Source organism: Coregonus clupeaformis, unplaced genomic scaffold, assembly GCF_020615455.1.
Source record: "Coregonus clupeaformis isolate EN_2021a unplaced genomic scaffold, ASM2061545v1 scaf0633, whole genome shotgun sequence".
Lineage (NCBI taxonomy): Eukaryota > Metazoa > Chordata > Actinopteri > Salmoniformes > Salmonidae > Coregonus > Coregonus clupeaformis.
In genome coordinates, this window is record NW_025534088.1 from 162,691 (window position 1) to 178,061 (window position 15,371).

At 48.4% G+C, this 15,371-nt stretch overlaps 1 protein-coding gene across 1 annotated transcript in view; it reads left to right on the forward strand.

Moving 5' to 3' along the window:
- LOC121557234 (protein kinase C-binding protein NELL2) overlaps positions 1 to 15,371 on the forward strand; it is a 121,538-nt gene that overhangs the window by 34,653 nt on the left and 71,514 nt on the right. Inside the window, 6 exon segments of the mRNA XM_045216191.1 lie at positions 1,338 to 1,410; positions 1,674 to 1,756; positions 2,596 to 2,724; positions 4,276 to 4,378; positions 6,251 to 6,342; positions 14,908 to 15,010. Coding sequence (XP_045072126.1) covers positions 1,338 to 1,410; positions 1,674 to 1,756; positions 2,596 to 2,724; positions 4,276 to 4,378; positions 6,251 to 6,342; positions 14,908 to 15,010 — 583 coding nt within the window.

Sequence of the window (15,371 nt, forward strand, 5' to 3'; positions counted from 1 at the left end):
TCTCTAGTATGGTGTGATATGTATTCATTGGTAATACTAGACAGACTGCGATGTTAAACAGTCAAACACATTCAGAGTGTGAGTGTGTGTGTGTGTGTGTGTGTGTGTGTGTGTGTGTGTGTGTGTGTGTGTGTGTGTGTGTGTGTAAATTGACGTGCCAGAGCTTAAACCTCACATAGCTTCTAATCACGTCAGTTTCGGCACAGTGGATCCGTCATCTCCAGAACACACGGCTGGTTCAGGTAGCTGGTTCTGTACCTCTGTCTCATCAGCTTCTAGTGATTCCAACTGTCAGGTAGCTGGTTCTGTACCTCTGTCTCATCAGCTTCTAGTGATTCCAACTGTCAGGTAGCTGGTTCTGTACCTCTGTCTCATCAGCTTCTAGTGATTCCAACTGTCAGGAAGCTGGTTCTGTACCTCTGTCTCATCAGCTTCTAGTGATTCCAACTGTCAGGAAGCTGGTTCTGTACCTCTGTCTCATCAGCTTCTAGTGATTCCAACTGTCAGGTAGCTGGTTCTGTACCTCTGTCTCATCAGCTTCTAGTGATTCCAACTGCCAGGTAGCTGGTTCTGTACCTCTGTCTCATCAGCTTCTAGTGATTCCAACTGTCAGGTAGCTGGTTCTGTACCTCTGTCTCATCAGCTTCTAGTGATTCCAACTGTCAGGTAGCTGGTTCTGTACCTCTGTCTCATCAGCTTCTAGTGATTCCAACTGTCAGGTAGCTGGTTCTGTACCTCTGTCTCATCAGCTTCTAGTGATTCCAACTGCCAGGTAGCTGGTTCTGTACCTCTGTCTCATCAGCTTCTAGTGATTCCAACTGTCAGGTAGCTGGTTCTGAACCTCTGTCTCATCAGCTTCTAGTGATTCCAACTGTCAGGTAGCTGGTTCTGAACCTCTGTCTCATCAGCTTCTAGTGATTCCAACTGTCAGGTAGCTGGTTCTGAACCTCTGTCTCATCAGCTTCTAGTGATTCCAACTGTCAGGAAGCTGGTTCTGAACCTCTGTCTCATCAGCTTCTAGTGATTCCAACTGTCAGGTAGCTGGTTCTGAACCTCTGTCTCATCAGCTTCTAGTGATTCCAACTGTCAGGTAGCTGGTTCTGAACCTCTGTCTCATCAGCTTCTAGTGATTCCAACTGTCAGCTAACGTCACACACTCATGGAGCTTAGCTAGGCTAACTCATCCTGCATAGATATGATCTGAGGTCAACCTCTCTCTCTCTCTCTCGCCTCCCTTTCTCTCTCTGTTATTCTGTCTCAACCTCTCTCTCACTCTCTATCTCTTTCACCCTATCTGTTTCACTCTCCCTTTCTCTCCCTCCTCCCTGTCTATACAGGGTATAATGCAGGATGTTCAGCTGGTCGTCATGTCTCAAGGCTACATCTCCCAGTGTCCAGACCTCAACCGCAGTAAGAGAACCGTTACATTTAGTACCTATAAAATTCTGGAAACTTTGAAGTTAACATGCTGACATGTACATTATTTTACATCCACTATAAAAGTCTGGAAACTCTGCATCTAAAATGAGATGTCCACAAAAGGCAGCACCAGCTACACATGCATTTACAGTAAAAACAGAAAGCCCTAATATGCTTGCCGGTACAGTTACATGGACATTGACAATGGAACTATCATGCCAACATTACATTACCTTGACTTACCTGTGTTTCAGCTTGCCCCACCTGCAATGACTTCCATGGGCTGGTGCAGAAGATCATGGAGCTGCAGGATGTCTTAGCCAAGACCTCCAGCAAGGTACTGTAGCATTAGACAATGTGTGTCTCAATAGTCTACATTTGTTTCCTCTCCTTGTCTTCTTCCCTTAATCTGCATTTATCTGAAGGGACAGGAGAGGAGAGGAAGCCACTTTTGACTATTGAGATTCACCCTCAGTTGTGTCTCTCTGGTCGACATGCTAGCTTTTCTTACGACTCCCACTCAGTGTAGAGTAATGGTGTAGATGTGGACAGCTGCCATGTACACCACCGCCTGATGTCCTGTCAGTGTACAAGGCATAAGTGCATGAATCATTCACACAGACGGTAAGTTAGAGAACATCCATTTACTGTTCTGTAATACAGCACATGGAGCATCTCTGTCCTGGTTTACTGGGCTCTGGTTCCCTTGTCGTGCCACACTGGGTTGTTGAATAAATGATGAGTTAAAAAGCAGACCGTAACAACGGGCTGTTGACAGAAATATTCTCATACATGCATTCATTTGCACGAACACACGCAAAAATACACACAGGCATTTTTGTGTGCGCAAATACTGTAGGCTGACACACACACAGACATACACACACACATACACACACACACACACACACACACATAGACACATTCACACACACACCCACACACCCACACACACACACACACACACACACACACACACACACACACACACACACACACACACACACACACACACACACACACACACACACACACACACACACACACACACACACACACACACACACACACACACACATAAACACACACACATACACACACACACACACATACACACACATACATACACACACACTAACTCTGTATCTTTGTTTTGGTGTGTGTGTGTGTGTGCAGCTGTCGCGTGCGGAGGAGAAAATGCAGGCTCTGGATGGCTGTTACTGTGAGAGGACCTGCAGTATGAACGGAGTGCTGTACAGGGAGGACGAAGGATGGACAGACGGATGCAGGAACTGTTCCTGCTATGTAAGACTATAACACACTATAACACACTATAACAGGCTATAACACACTATAACGCACTATAACACACTATAACAGGCTATAACACACTATAACACACTATAACAGGCTATAACACACTATAACGCACTATAACAGGCTATAACACACTATAACACACTATAACAGGCTATAACACACTATAACGCACTATAACACACTATAACAGGCTATAACACACTATAACACACTGAAACAGGCTATAACACACTATAACGCACTATAACAGGCTATAACACACTATAACACACTATAACAGGCTATAACACACTATAACGCACTATAACAGGCTATAACACACTATAACACACTATAACAGACTGAAACAGGCTATAACACACTATGACAGACTATAATTAAGCAATAATGCCCGAGGAGGTGTGGTATATGGCCAATATACCATGGCTAAGGGCTGTTCTTAAGCACGATGCAACGCGGAGTGCCTGGATACAGCCCTTAGCCGCGGTATATTGGCCATATCACAACCCCCCCGAGGTGCCTTATTGCTATTATAAACTAGTTACAAACGTAATTAGAGCAGTAAAAATAAATGTTTTTGTAAAGGGACAGTTCACTCTATAATCACTGTGGGTTTAAAGGGACAGTTCACTCTATAATCACTGTGGACTTAAAGGAATAGTTCACTTCATGATCACAGTTATCCGGGACTTAAAGGGACGGCACTGAATGGAAAACCATAACCTAAAAATCACTAGTGCAATCAACTCTATGTGATTCTCCTGATCCCAGAGATCAAGACATATGGTGTATCAACTCTATGTGATTCTCCTGATCCCAGAGATCAAGACATATGGTGTATCAACTCTGTGTGATTCTCCTGATCCCAGAGATCAAGACATATGGTGTATCAACTCTGTGTGATTCTCCTGATCTCAGTGATCAAGACATAGGGTGTCTGTAAATTCAATCTGGACTGCCAGAGTGCACTCAGAGTGCACTCTGGCAGTGCACTGGAGTAGGGTTGATCGTAACGTTCTGACCTCACAACGGCAGTCAAGCACCCAAGCTAACTGGCTAATGTTGGCTAGCTTGCTAGCTACTTCCAGACACAAATGAGAGAACACCTCACTCTGACCATTTTACTCGCCCTAGCAGAGCTGGTTAGGCTGTTTTCATGTTATCCAGAGCGTTGGTGACTGTAACTGTGCTGCAGGCAACAATTGAATTACGCTTTTTTGCTGACGTTTACTGACACCGGCCATATTCAACGGGTGTTGAGCGTTCGTAAATTCATCAGTTATTCTGCGCCAGAGCTAATTTATGAACGCACCCATAGACTTTATGGTCTTGGGGTTTGTTATAGCTCCGTAGAATGGTTCAGTCCATTATAGGGGGATCAGTCTGAGGTTCTGAGTAATATTGTGTGTTGATCAATTGTCTGAGTGAATAAATCTGCTTTTGTTTAGATTTGAATCCCCTTTTAGAATGGTACAGTCCAGGTTGGAGATCATAGATCTTTATACTAATAATGTCTGTTTTGTCTTATTCCTTTAGAATGGTACAGTCCAGTGTGAGACCATCTCGTGCCCCCCTCCTCAGTGTCCCCCTGACTCTGCACCTGCCTATGTGCCAGGCACGTGCTGCAAAGAGTGTCAGCGTGAGTAACACTTACCTTCTCATGCCATGTTCTTCTCACATCTGCTCAACACAGCCCTCTCATTTTCTTTTTCTAAAATATTTTCACCTCTTCTCTCTCTCTCTCTCTCTCTCTCTCTACACCTCTTCTCTCTCTCTCCTCTCTAAACCTCTTCTCTCTCTCCTCTCTACACCACTTCTCTCTCTCTCTCTCTCTCTCTCTCTCTCTCTCTCACTCTCTCTCTCTCTCTCTCTCTCTCTCTCTCTCTCTCTCTCTCTCTCTCTCTCTCTCTCTCTCTCTCTCTCTCTCTCATCTCTACACCACTTCTCTCTCTCTCCTCTCTACACCACTTCTCTCTCTCTCCTCTCTATACCTCTTCTCTCTCTCTCTCTCTCTCTCTCGCTCTCTCTCTCTCTCTCTCTCTCTCTCCTCTCTACACCACTTCTCTGTCTCTCTCTCTCCTCTCTACACCACTTCTCTCTCGCTGCTCTCTTCACCTCTTCTCTCTCTCTCTCTCTCTCTCTCTCATCTCTACACCACTTCTCTCTCTCTCTCTCCTCTCTACACCACTTCTCTCTCTCTCCTCTCTACACCACTTCTCTCTCTCTAATCTCTACACCACTTCTCTCTCTCTCCTCTCTACACCACTTCTCTCTCTCTCCTCTCTATACCTCTTCTCTCTCTCTCTCTCTCCTCTCTACACCTCTTCTCTCTCTCTCTCCTCTCTACACCACTTCTCTCTCTCTCCTCTCTACACCCTCTTCTCTCTCTCTCTCCTCTCTACACCTCTTCTCTCTCTCTCTCCTCTCTACACCACTTCTCTCTCTCTCCTCTCTACACCTCTTCTCTCTCTCTCTCCTCTCTATACCTCTTCTCTCTCTCTCTCTCTCCTCTCTACACCTCTTCTCTCTCTCTCCTCTCTACACCACTTCTCTCTCGCTCCTCTCTTCACCTCTTCTCTCTCTCTCTCTCTCTCTCTCTCTCTCTCTCTCTCTCTCTCTCTCTCTCTCTCTCTCCTCTCTACACCACTTATCTGTCTCTCTCTCTCCTCTCTACACCACTTCTCTCTCGCTGCTCTCTTCACCTCTTCTCTCTCTCTCTCTCTCTCTCTCTCTCTCTCATCTCTACACCACTTCTCTCTCTCTCTCTCCTCTCTACACCACTTCTCTCTCGCTCCTCTCTGCACCACTTCTCTCTCTCTCCTCTCTACACCACTTCTCTCTCTCTAATCTCTACACCACTTCTCTCTCTCTCCTCTCTACACCACTTCTCTCTCTCTCCTCTCTATACCTCTTCTCTCTCTCTCTCTCCTCTCTACACCTCTTCTCTCTCTCTCTCTCCTCTCTACACCACTTCTCTCTCTCTCTCCTCTCTACACCTCTTCTCTCTCTCTCCTCTCTACACCTCTTCTCTCTCTCTCTCTCCTCTTTACACCTCTTCTCTCTCTCTCTCTCCTCTCTACACCACTTCTCTGTCTCTCTCTCTCTCCTCTCTACACCACTTTTCTCTCTCTCTCCTCTCTTCATCACGAACAGCTCACAGGACCATGCTGTCCACTGAAATCGTATCTTATTTTTCTTAATTTCTCTCTCTCTCTCTCTCTCTCTCTCTCTCTCTCGTTCTTGCTCTCGCTCGCTTCACATATACATCAATAATTCAAGGCCAGTCTTTAAAGCCTGCTGCTATCTGGAGCCAGCGTTAATATGAAACCCATTTAAGTAATGACTTAAGCTGTGTATAACATGCTACCTTGCTCCCAATGTTAAAAGGGGCTAGGAATAACTAAAAACTGTGTGTGTGTGTGTGTGTGTGTGTGTGTGTGTGTGTGTGTGTGTGTGTGTGTGTGTGTGTGTGTGTGTACGCATGTGCATTTGTGTGTGTATGTGTCCACAGCTGTGTGTCTGTTCAGAGGAAGGGTGTACGTGGAAGGGGACTTGAAGAGTGTGAGGGATTCATCTGGAAACTGTTTACTGTTTGAGTGTCAGGTATGTCCAATACACTACACCATGTCTACACACTCTTAGTTTGTCATGACTACAGAACACACCAGCAATCAACACACCATGATAATCCCTATAGAGACAACACACCATGAGAATCCCTATAGAGACAACACACCATGAGAATCCCTATAGAGACAACACACCATGAGAATCCCTATAGAGACAACACACCATGATAATCCCTATAGAGACAACACACCATGAGAATCCCTATAGAGACAACACACCATGAGAATCCCTATAGCGACAACACACCATGAGAATCCCTATAAAGACAACACACCATGAGAATCCCTATAGAGACAACACACCATGAGAATCCATATAAAGACAACACACCATGAGAATCCCTATAGAGACAACACACCATGAGAATCCCTATAGAGACAACACACCATGATAATCCCTATAGAGACAACACACCATGAGAATCCCTATAGAGACAACACACCATGAGAATCCCTATAGAGACAACACACCATGATAATCCCTATAGAGACAACACACCATGAGAATCCCTATAAAGACAACACACCATGAGAATCCCTATAGAGACAACACACCATGAGAATCCCTATAGAGACAACACACCATTAGAATCCCTATAGAGACAACACACCATGAGAATCGCTATAGAGACAACACACCATGAGAATCCCTATAGAGACAACACACCATGAGAATCCCATAGAGACAACACACCATGATAATCCCTATAGAGACAACTCACCATGATAATCCCTATAGAGACAACACACCATGATAATCCCTATAGAGACAACTCACCATGATAATCCCTATAGAGACAACACACCATGAGAATCCCATAGAGACAACACACCATGAGAATCCCTATAGAGACAACACACCATGATAATCCCTATAGAGACAACTCACTCTGATCCAGTGTCACAGTTCCCTCAGCCAGAACCCAGAAGCAGACCAGGACAAGGAGAGTTGAACGAAGGTGAGGGTTTATTTAGATACAACCAAAGGTGCAGAATAATCCAGGGACAGAGCGGGCGGCGTGGATGAGTAGTTGGGGGTGCAGCACAAGGTCCAGTGATGGCTCGGCAGCCGCCGAACCATCAGGCAGAGGTGGGGTGAAGGTTCCGGACGTGTGACTGCAGGTGGAACAAAAACGGAGGTAAGGACACAAAAACTCAACAAAGTACAAAACAACAAAACTCACGCAAGAAACTCTAAACTGATACACAGAACACCTACTGTTCATGGCTAACGATCCGGCAGGAACTGGAGGTTTGGCCAGAACCTAAAAAGGGTGATGATGAGGGCCAGGTGTGCAGATTGCTGACGGGATGCAGGTGCGGAAAACCAGAGAGCTCCCCGGAGGCGTTCCCGAACCCTCGGGAAACAGGAGACTACGAACCCAAAACACTGGTCACCAGACAGGACCCGACTCAGACTGCCGGGATCGTTACAGTACCCCCTCCGGACGAACGCCCCGGGGCGGACCTCCCGGAGCGCCAGGATGGAGGCGGTAGAAATCCCTGATGAGGTCAGCATCTAGGACCTGTCGCCGCGGAATCCAACTCCTCTCTTCAGGACCATACCCCTCCCAGTCCACGAGATACTGGAAACCCCGGCCCCGCCGTCTGGAATCCATGATGCGACGCACCGTGTAGGCAGGACCACCTCCGATCATCCGAGGAGGAGGAGGAGGAGGCGGAGGGAGGCAACAGAGGACTGAGGAAGACAGGCTTGAGGCAGGAGACATGAAAGGTGGGATGGACTCTGAGCGTCCTCGGTAGTTTGAGTCGAACTGCCACCGGATTGATCACCTTCTCCACCACAAACGGACCAATGAACTTCGGTCAACAACTTCCTAGACTCAGTCCGTAACGGGAAGATCCCGTGTGGCCAACCAAACCCTATCTCCGATGGTATAGGTGGGAGCGGGGATCCGGCGACGATTCGCCTGGAGCTGATACCGATCCGAACCTCTAAGGAGTGCCTTTCTGGCCCGATGCCAGGTCCGGTGGCAACGACGAATGTGAGCCTGAACAGAAGGCACTGATAGCTCCCTCTCCTGAGAAGGGAACAGGGGAGGTTGGTAGCCATACAGGCACTGGAAGGGGAGACATCCCAGTGGCAGATGTAGGGGAGAGTATTGTGGGCATACTCAACCCAAGGCAACTGAGAGGCCCAGGAGGTGGGGTTGGAAGAGACCAGACAGCGTAGCGTGGATTCCATCTTCTGGTTGGCTCTCTCCGCCTGACCATTGGATTGGGGATGAAAACCAGATGTGAGACTGACTGTAGCTCCAATGGCCAAACAGAAGGACTTCCAGACAGCAGAGGTAAACTGAGGGCCACGGTCGGAAACGATATCACTGGGCAAACCGTGGACCCTGAAAACCTCCCTAACCAGGATCTCGGACGTCTCCGAGGCAGAGGGAAGCTTGGCAATAGGCACAAAGTGGGCGAACTTGCTGAATCTGTCCCACGATAGTCAGAACGACCGTGTTCCCCTCAGAAGCGGGCAACCCCGTGACGAAGTCCAGGGCCAGATGCGACCATGGACGCGGGGAATAGGAAGGGGGTGAAGTAGTCCAGAGCTGGGCCGATTGGTACTCTTATTCTGCGCACACACTGGACAGGCAGCAACAAAACCCCGAGTATCCTCGGCCATGGCAGGCCACCAAAAACGTCTGCGAAGAAACGCCATTGTCCGAGCCACGCCAGGGCGACAAGCCATCTTGCTGGCGTGGGACCATTTGAGGACAGCAGGACGAACCGACTCAGGCACAAACAACCGACCGGGTGGACCGTTACCGGGACCGGGCTGAGTCCGAAGGGCCGCCAGCACCTCCTCCTCAATCTTCCACATCACTGCTCCCACGACGCAGTTCCGGGGGAGAATAGTCTCGGTCTTGGACCCACTCTCCTCCGTCTTGGAGAACATCCGGGACAAGGCGTCCGCCTTGCCGTTCTTAGATCCAGGTCGGAACGTCAGGGCAAACTTGAATCGTCCGAAAAACAACGCCCACCTGGCCTGGCCGGGAGTTGAGACGTTTAGCCGATTGCACGTAAGCAAGATTCTTGTGGTCAGTCCAGACAATAAACGGTTGCTCCGCCCCCTCCAACCAGTGGCGCCACTCCTCCAAGGCAAGTTTCACCGCGAGAAGCTCCCGGTTACCCACATCGTAATTCCTCTCTGCAGGCGAAGGCGACGAGTAGTAGGCGCAGGGATGGAGTTTACTGTCCGTGGAGCATCGCTGCGACAGGATGGCGCCAACTCCCACATCAGACGCGTCCACTTCAACGACGAACTGACGGGCCGTGTCGGTTGAGAGAGAATCGGTGCGTTGGTGAATCGCCTCTTCAAATCCAGAAACGCTCGATCCGCCTCCGGATTCCACTTGAAGGTCCTGATACTGGAAGTCAAGGCAGTTAATGGAGCGGCCACACGGCTGTAATCCCGGATGAATCTGCGGTAGAAATTCGCAAACCCCCAAAAATCTCTGGAGTTGCAATCTCGTACCGGGCTGGGCCCATTCCAGAACCGCTCTAACCTTCTCCTGATCCATCCTAATCTCACCCCTGGAGATGATGTACCCGAGAAAGGATGTAGTGTGGGCGTGAAACTCGCACTTCTCGGCCTTCACGAACAGGCGATTCTCCAACAATCGCTGCAGAACCTGCCGGACATGCTGGACGTGGTCGGAAGGTTCCTTCGAGAAGATCAGAATGTCATCCAGGTAAACAAACACGAAGAGACCGATCATATCTCTCAGGACGTCGTTCACCATACTCTGGAATACCGCTGGAGCATTGGTCAGTCCAAACGGCATCACCTGATACTCGGTGACCCATCGGTGTATTGAAACCCGTCAACCACTCGTCCCCCTCTCTGATCCGGACCAGGTGATACGCATTGCGTAGGTCTAGCTTGGTGAACACCGTAGCACCCTGTAAGGAGTCGAAGGCAGAACTCATCAAGGGCAGGGGATACTTGTTCTTGACCGTGATGTCATTCAACCCCCGATAATCAATACACGGTCGAAGAGAGCCATCCTTCTTTCCCACAAAGAAGAATCCTGCCCCCAGGGGTGATGACGAGACCAACGAGACCAGCAGCTAGGGACTCCTTGATGTAGGTCTCCAACGCCTCACGTTCAGGTCGGGAGATACTGTATAACCTTCCCTTGGGGTAGACAGCTCCAGGAACCAGGTTGATGGCACAATCATATGGTCGGTGGGGAGGAAGTGACAGAGCCTTCTGCTTACTGAAAACTTCCCCAAATCGTGATATGTCTCGGGAACCAGGGACAAATCTGGGGGGTTTAGCCTCAATCACCTGACTGGGAACCGAATGGGGGCAGGCAGTCTTGAGACAGTTAGCATGACAATCAAGGCTCCAACTCGTTACCTTGCCCGTCACCCAATCGAACGTGGGATTGTGTTCCTTCAGCCAGGGGTATCCAAGGACCAGAGGAACATGGGAAGACGGCAGAATGAAAAATGAAATCATCTCAGAATGATTCCCCGACAACCGCATCTTAACCGGTTCAGTCCTCATCGTGATACGTGCCAGACTACTGCCCGTTCAGAGTGGTCGCTTCAATGGCTTCCGGCAATTGCTCCTTGGAAAGCCCCAGCTGTTCCACCAACTCGGCATCAAGAAAGCTTCCATCGGCACCTGAATCGATAAAAGCGTTAAGCGCTAAGCTCTGATTCCTGTTCACAAGGGTAGCCGGGAAGCGGGGTCTGACAGAGGTACTGAGAGGTTGAAACTGGCTCGCTAAAAGTCCTCCCAACTTTAGCGAGCCGGGCAGTTTGACGACCGCCGGGAACAAGTGGAGATGTACTGTCCCGAGCGACCACAGTAGAGGCAGCAGTTGGTCTTACGTCTATGTTGGCGCTCCTCCTTGGTTAACCCGTGCCGCCCCACTTGCATGGGTTCAGAATCGGGAGAGAGGTCCTCTCCACTAATCCTTAGTGGTGGAGAATGATCGACGTGTTCTGGTCCACCACCCGACCCGACTGGGAACTGAGAAGCTGATCGATTGGACGGACCCCATTGCTTCTCCCTCCTTCGCTCTCGGACTCGATTATCCACCCGAATAGACAAGGCTACCAAGCTGTCCAGGTCACTAGGCTCCGGATAGGAGATCAACTCATCCTTGAGCTGCTCCGACAGGCCCTGGTAAAGACCGCTTGCAAAGACTCCTCGTTCCATCCACTCTCCACAGCCAACGTCTTGAACTCGATCACGAAGTCGGCCACGCTGCGAGTTCCTTGGTGAAGAGAAAACAGACGCCTAGCTGCGTCCCTCCCTCGGACGGAATGGTCGAAGAGCTTCCTCATCTCGGCCGTGAACCCCTGGTATGAAGCCATGCAGGGATCCTGTCGTTCCCAAACGGCTGAAGCCCACTCCAGCGCTCGACCACGCAGCAACTCAATCAAAAAGGCTATCCTAGCCTTGTCAGTGGCATAAGAGTAGGGCTGTAGATCGAACACTAATCCACACTGCATAAGGAAGGAACGGCATCTTCCCAGCTCCCCCTCATACTTATCCGGCGTCGGAACCTTGGGCTCACGGAGGGACACAACTTCAGAAGCGGCAGGCGAGATGGGTGAAACCGGTAGTGGGTCCTCCACCGGACACTGGCGTTGGTTCTGGACCTCCGTCAGGCCGGTAGAAAGGTTCCGAACTGACAACGCGATCTCCTGTAGTACCATGCTATGCTGGCCCAACATCTTCTCCTGCTGGGTAATGGCATGGCGAACAGAGTCCAGGTCCGCTGGGTTCATATTTGGCCGGATCGTTCTGTCACAGTTCCCTCAGCCAGAACCCAGAAGCAGACCAGGACAAGGAGAGTTGAACGAAGGTGAGGGTTTATTTAGATACAACCAAAGGTGCAGAATAATCCAGGGACAGAGCGGGCGGCGTGGATGAGTAGTTGGGGGTGCAGCACAAGGTCCAGTGATGGCTCGGCAGCCGCCGACCATCAGGCAGAGGTGGGGTGAAGGTTCCCGGACGTGTGACTGCAGGTGGAACAAAAACGGAGGTAAGGACACAAAAACTCAACAAAGTACAAAACAACAAAACTCACGCAAGAAACTCTAAACTGATACACAGAACACCTACTGTTCATGGCTAACGATCCGGCAGGAACTGGAGGTTTGGCCAGAACCTAAAAAAGGGTGATGATGAGGGCCAGGTGTGCAGATTGCTGACGGGATGCAGGTGCGGAAAACCAGAGAGCTCCCCGGGAGCGTTCCCGAACCCTCGGGAAACAGGAGACTACGAACCCAAAACACTGGTCACCAGACAGGACCCGACTCAGACTGCCGGGATCGTTACATCCAGCCTGGTCTGGGCTCGTTTCATGTTGAAATACATATCATACATAGTATTATCTTGTGGTGGATGGCCTCATGTACTAATGCATCAGCTCAGCCTTTACAGTACCTCTCGATCGAAGAGCTTGGCGAGAGACAGGTCTCACAGAACAGATAGAGAGCTTGTCTATAGACACGTCTCACAGAACAGATAGAGAGCTTGTCTATAGACACGTCTCACAGAACAGATAGAGAGCTTGTCTATAGACACATCTCACAGAACAGATAGAGAGCTTGTCTATAGACACGTCTCACAGAACAGATAGAGAGCTTGTCTATAGACACGTCTCACAGAACAGATAGAGAGCTTGTCTATAGACACGTCTCACAGAACAGATATAGAGCTTGTCTATAGACACGTCTCACAGAACAGATAGAGAAGCAGAAAACACCGGAGATGTATTTATTTTATGAAACTAAAGCTGTCATGGCTGTCAAATAGATAAATAAACCAAATAGGTATAATACAGTGAGGGAAAAAAGTATTTGATCCCTTGCTGATTTTGTACGTTTGCCCACTGACAAAGACATGATCAGTCTATAATTGTAATGGTAGGTTTATTTGAACATTGAGAGACAGAATTACAACAAAAAATCCAAAAAACGCATGTAAAAAATGTTATAAATTGATTTGTATTTTAATGGAGGAAATAAGTATTTGACCCCTCTGCAAAACATGACTTAGTACTTGGTGGCAAAACCCTTGTTGGCAATCACAGAGGTCAGACGTTTCTTGTAGTTGGCCACCAGGTTTGCACACATCTCAGGAGGGATTTTGTCCCACTCCTCTTTGCAGATCTTCTCCAAGTCATTAAGGTTTCGAGGCTGACGTTTGGCAACTCGAACCTTCAGCTCCCTCCACAGATTTTCTATGGGATTAAGGTCTGGAGACTGGCTAGGCCACTCCAGGACCTTAATGTGCTTCTTCTTGAGCCACTCCTTTGTTGCCTTGGCCGTGTGTTTTGGGTCATTGTCATGCTGGAATACCCATCCACGACCCATTTTCAATGCCCTGGCTGAGGGAAGGAGGTTCTCACCCAAGATTTGACGGTACATGGCCCCGTCCATTGTCCCTTTGATGCGGTGAAGTTGTCCTGTCCCCTTAGCAGAAAAACACCCCCAATGCATAATGTTTCCACCTCCATGTTTGACGGTGGGGATGGTGTTCTTGGAGTCATAGGCACTATTCCTCCTCCTCCAAACACGGCAAGTTGAGTTGATGCCAAAGAGCTCTATTTTGGTCTCATCTGACCACAACACTTTCACCCAGTTCTCCTCTGAATCATTCAGATGTTCATTGGCAAACTTCAGACGGGCCTGTATATGTGCTTTCTTGAGCAGGGGGACCTTGCGGGCGCTGCAGGATTTCAGTCCTTCACAGCGTAGTGTGTTACCAATTGTTTTCTTGGTGACTATGGTCCCAGCTACCTTGAGATCATTGACAAGATCCTCCCGTGTAGTTCTGGGCTGATTCCTCACCATTCTCATGATCATTGCAACTCCACGAGGTGAGATCTTGCATGGAGCCCCAGGCCGAGGGAGATTGACAGTTATTTTGTGTTTCTTCCATTTGTGAATAATCGCACCAACTGTTTTCACCTTCTCACCAAGCTGCTTGGCGATGGTCTTGTAGCCCATTCCAGCCTTGTGTAGGTCTACAATCTTGTCCCTGACATCCTTGGAGAGCTCTTTGGTCTTGGCCATGGTGGAGAGTTTGGAATCTGATTGATTGATTGCTTCTGTGGACAGGTGTCTTTTATACAGGTAACAAACTGAGATTAGGAGCATTCCCTTTAAGAGTGTGCTCCTAATCTCAGCTCGTTACCTGCATAAAAGATTGAGAGGGGGTCAAATACTTATTTCCCTCATTAAAATGCAAATCAATTTATAACATTTTTGACATGCCTTTTTCTGGATTTGTTTGTTGTTATTCTGTCTCTCACTGTTCAAATAAACCTACCATTAAAATTATAGACTGATAATTTCTTTGTCAGTGGGCAAACGTACAAAATCAGCAGGGGATCAAATACTTTTTTCCCTCACTGTATATATTAGCATATATTAGCATTTAATATAATGATCTATTGTTGTTAGAAGTGAGATGTCCATGTCTAAAGCAGAGAAGATGAATTATGACAGAGCTGTTACTGTAAGCACCTATTGTGTCATGGTTTTACAGGAGCGCAGCATGCGGAGGGTGGAGAACGCCCCCTGTCCTGAACTGACCTGCCCTGAGTCTGAACACATCACCCTTACAGACCGCTGCTGCAAGGTCTGCAGAGGTGGGTCTGGAACTCACACACACACACACACACACACACACACACACACACACACACACACACACACACACACACACACACACACACACACACACACACACACACACACACACACACACACACACACACACACACACACACACATACACACACACACACACACACACACACACACACACACACACACACACACACACATACACATACACACACACACACACACACACACACACACACACACACATACACATACACACACACACAGATTCTTGGAGCGGAAGTGAGATAGTGTTTATGCTGTCTAATAGATTGTCTTGTTTTGTATGCTTTGTACAAAATAATAAAATGCAGGACGACAGGA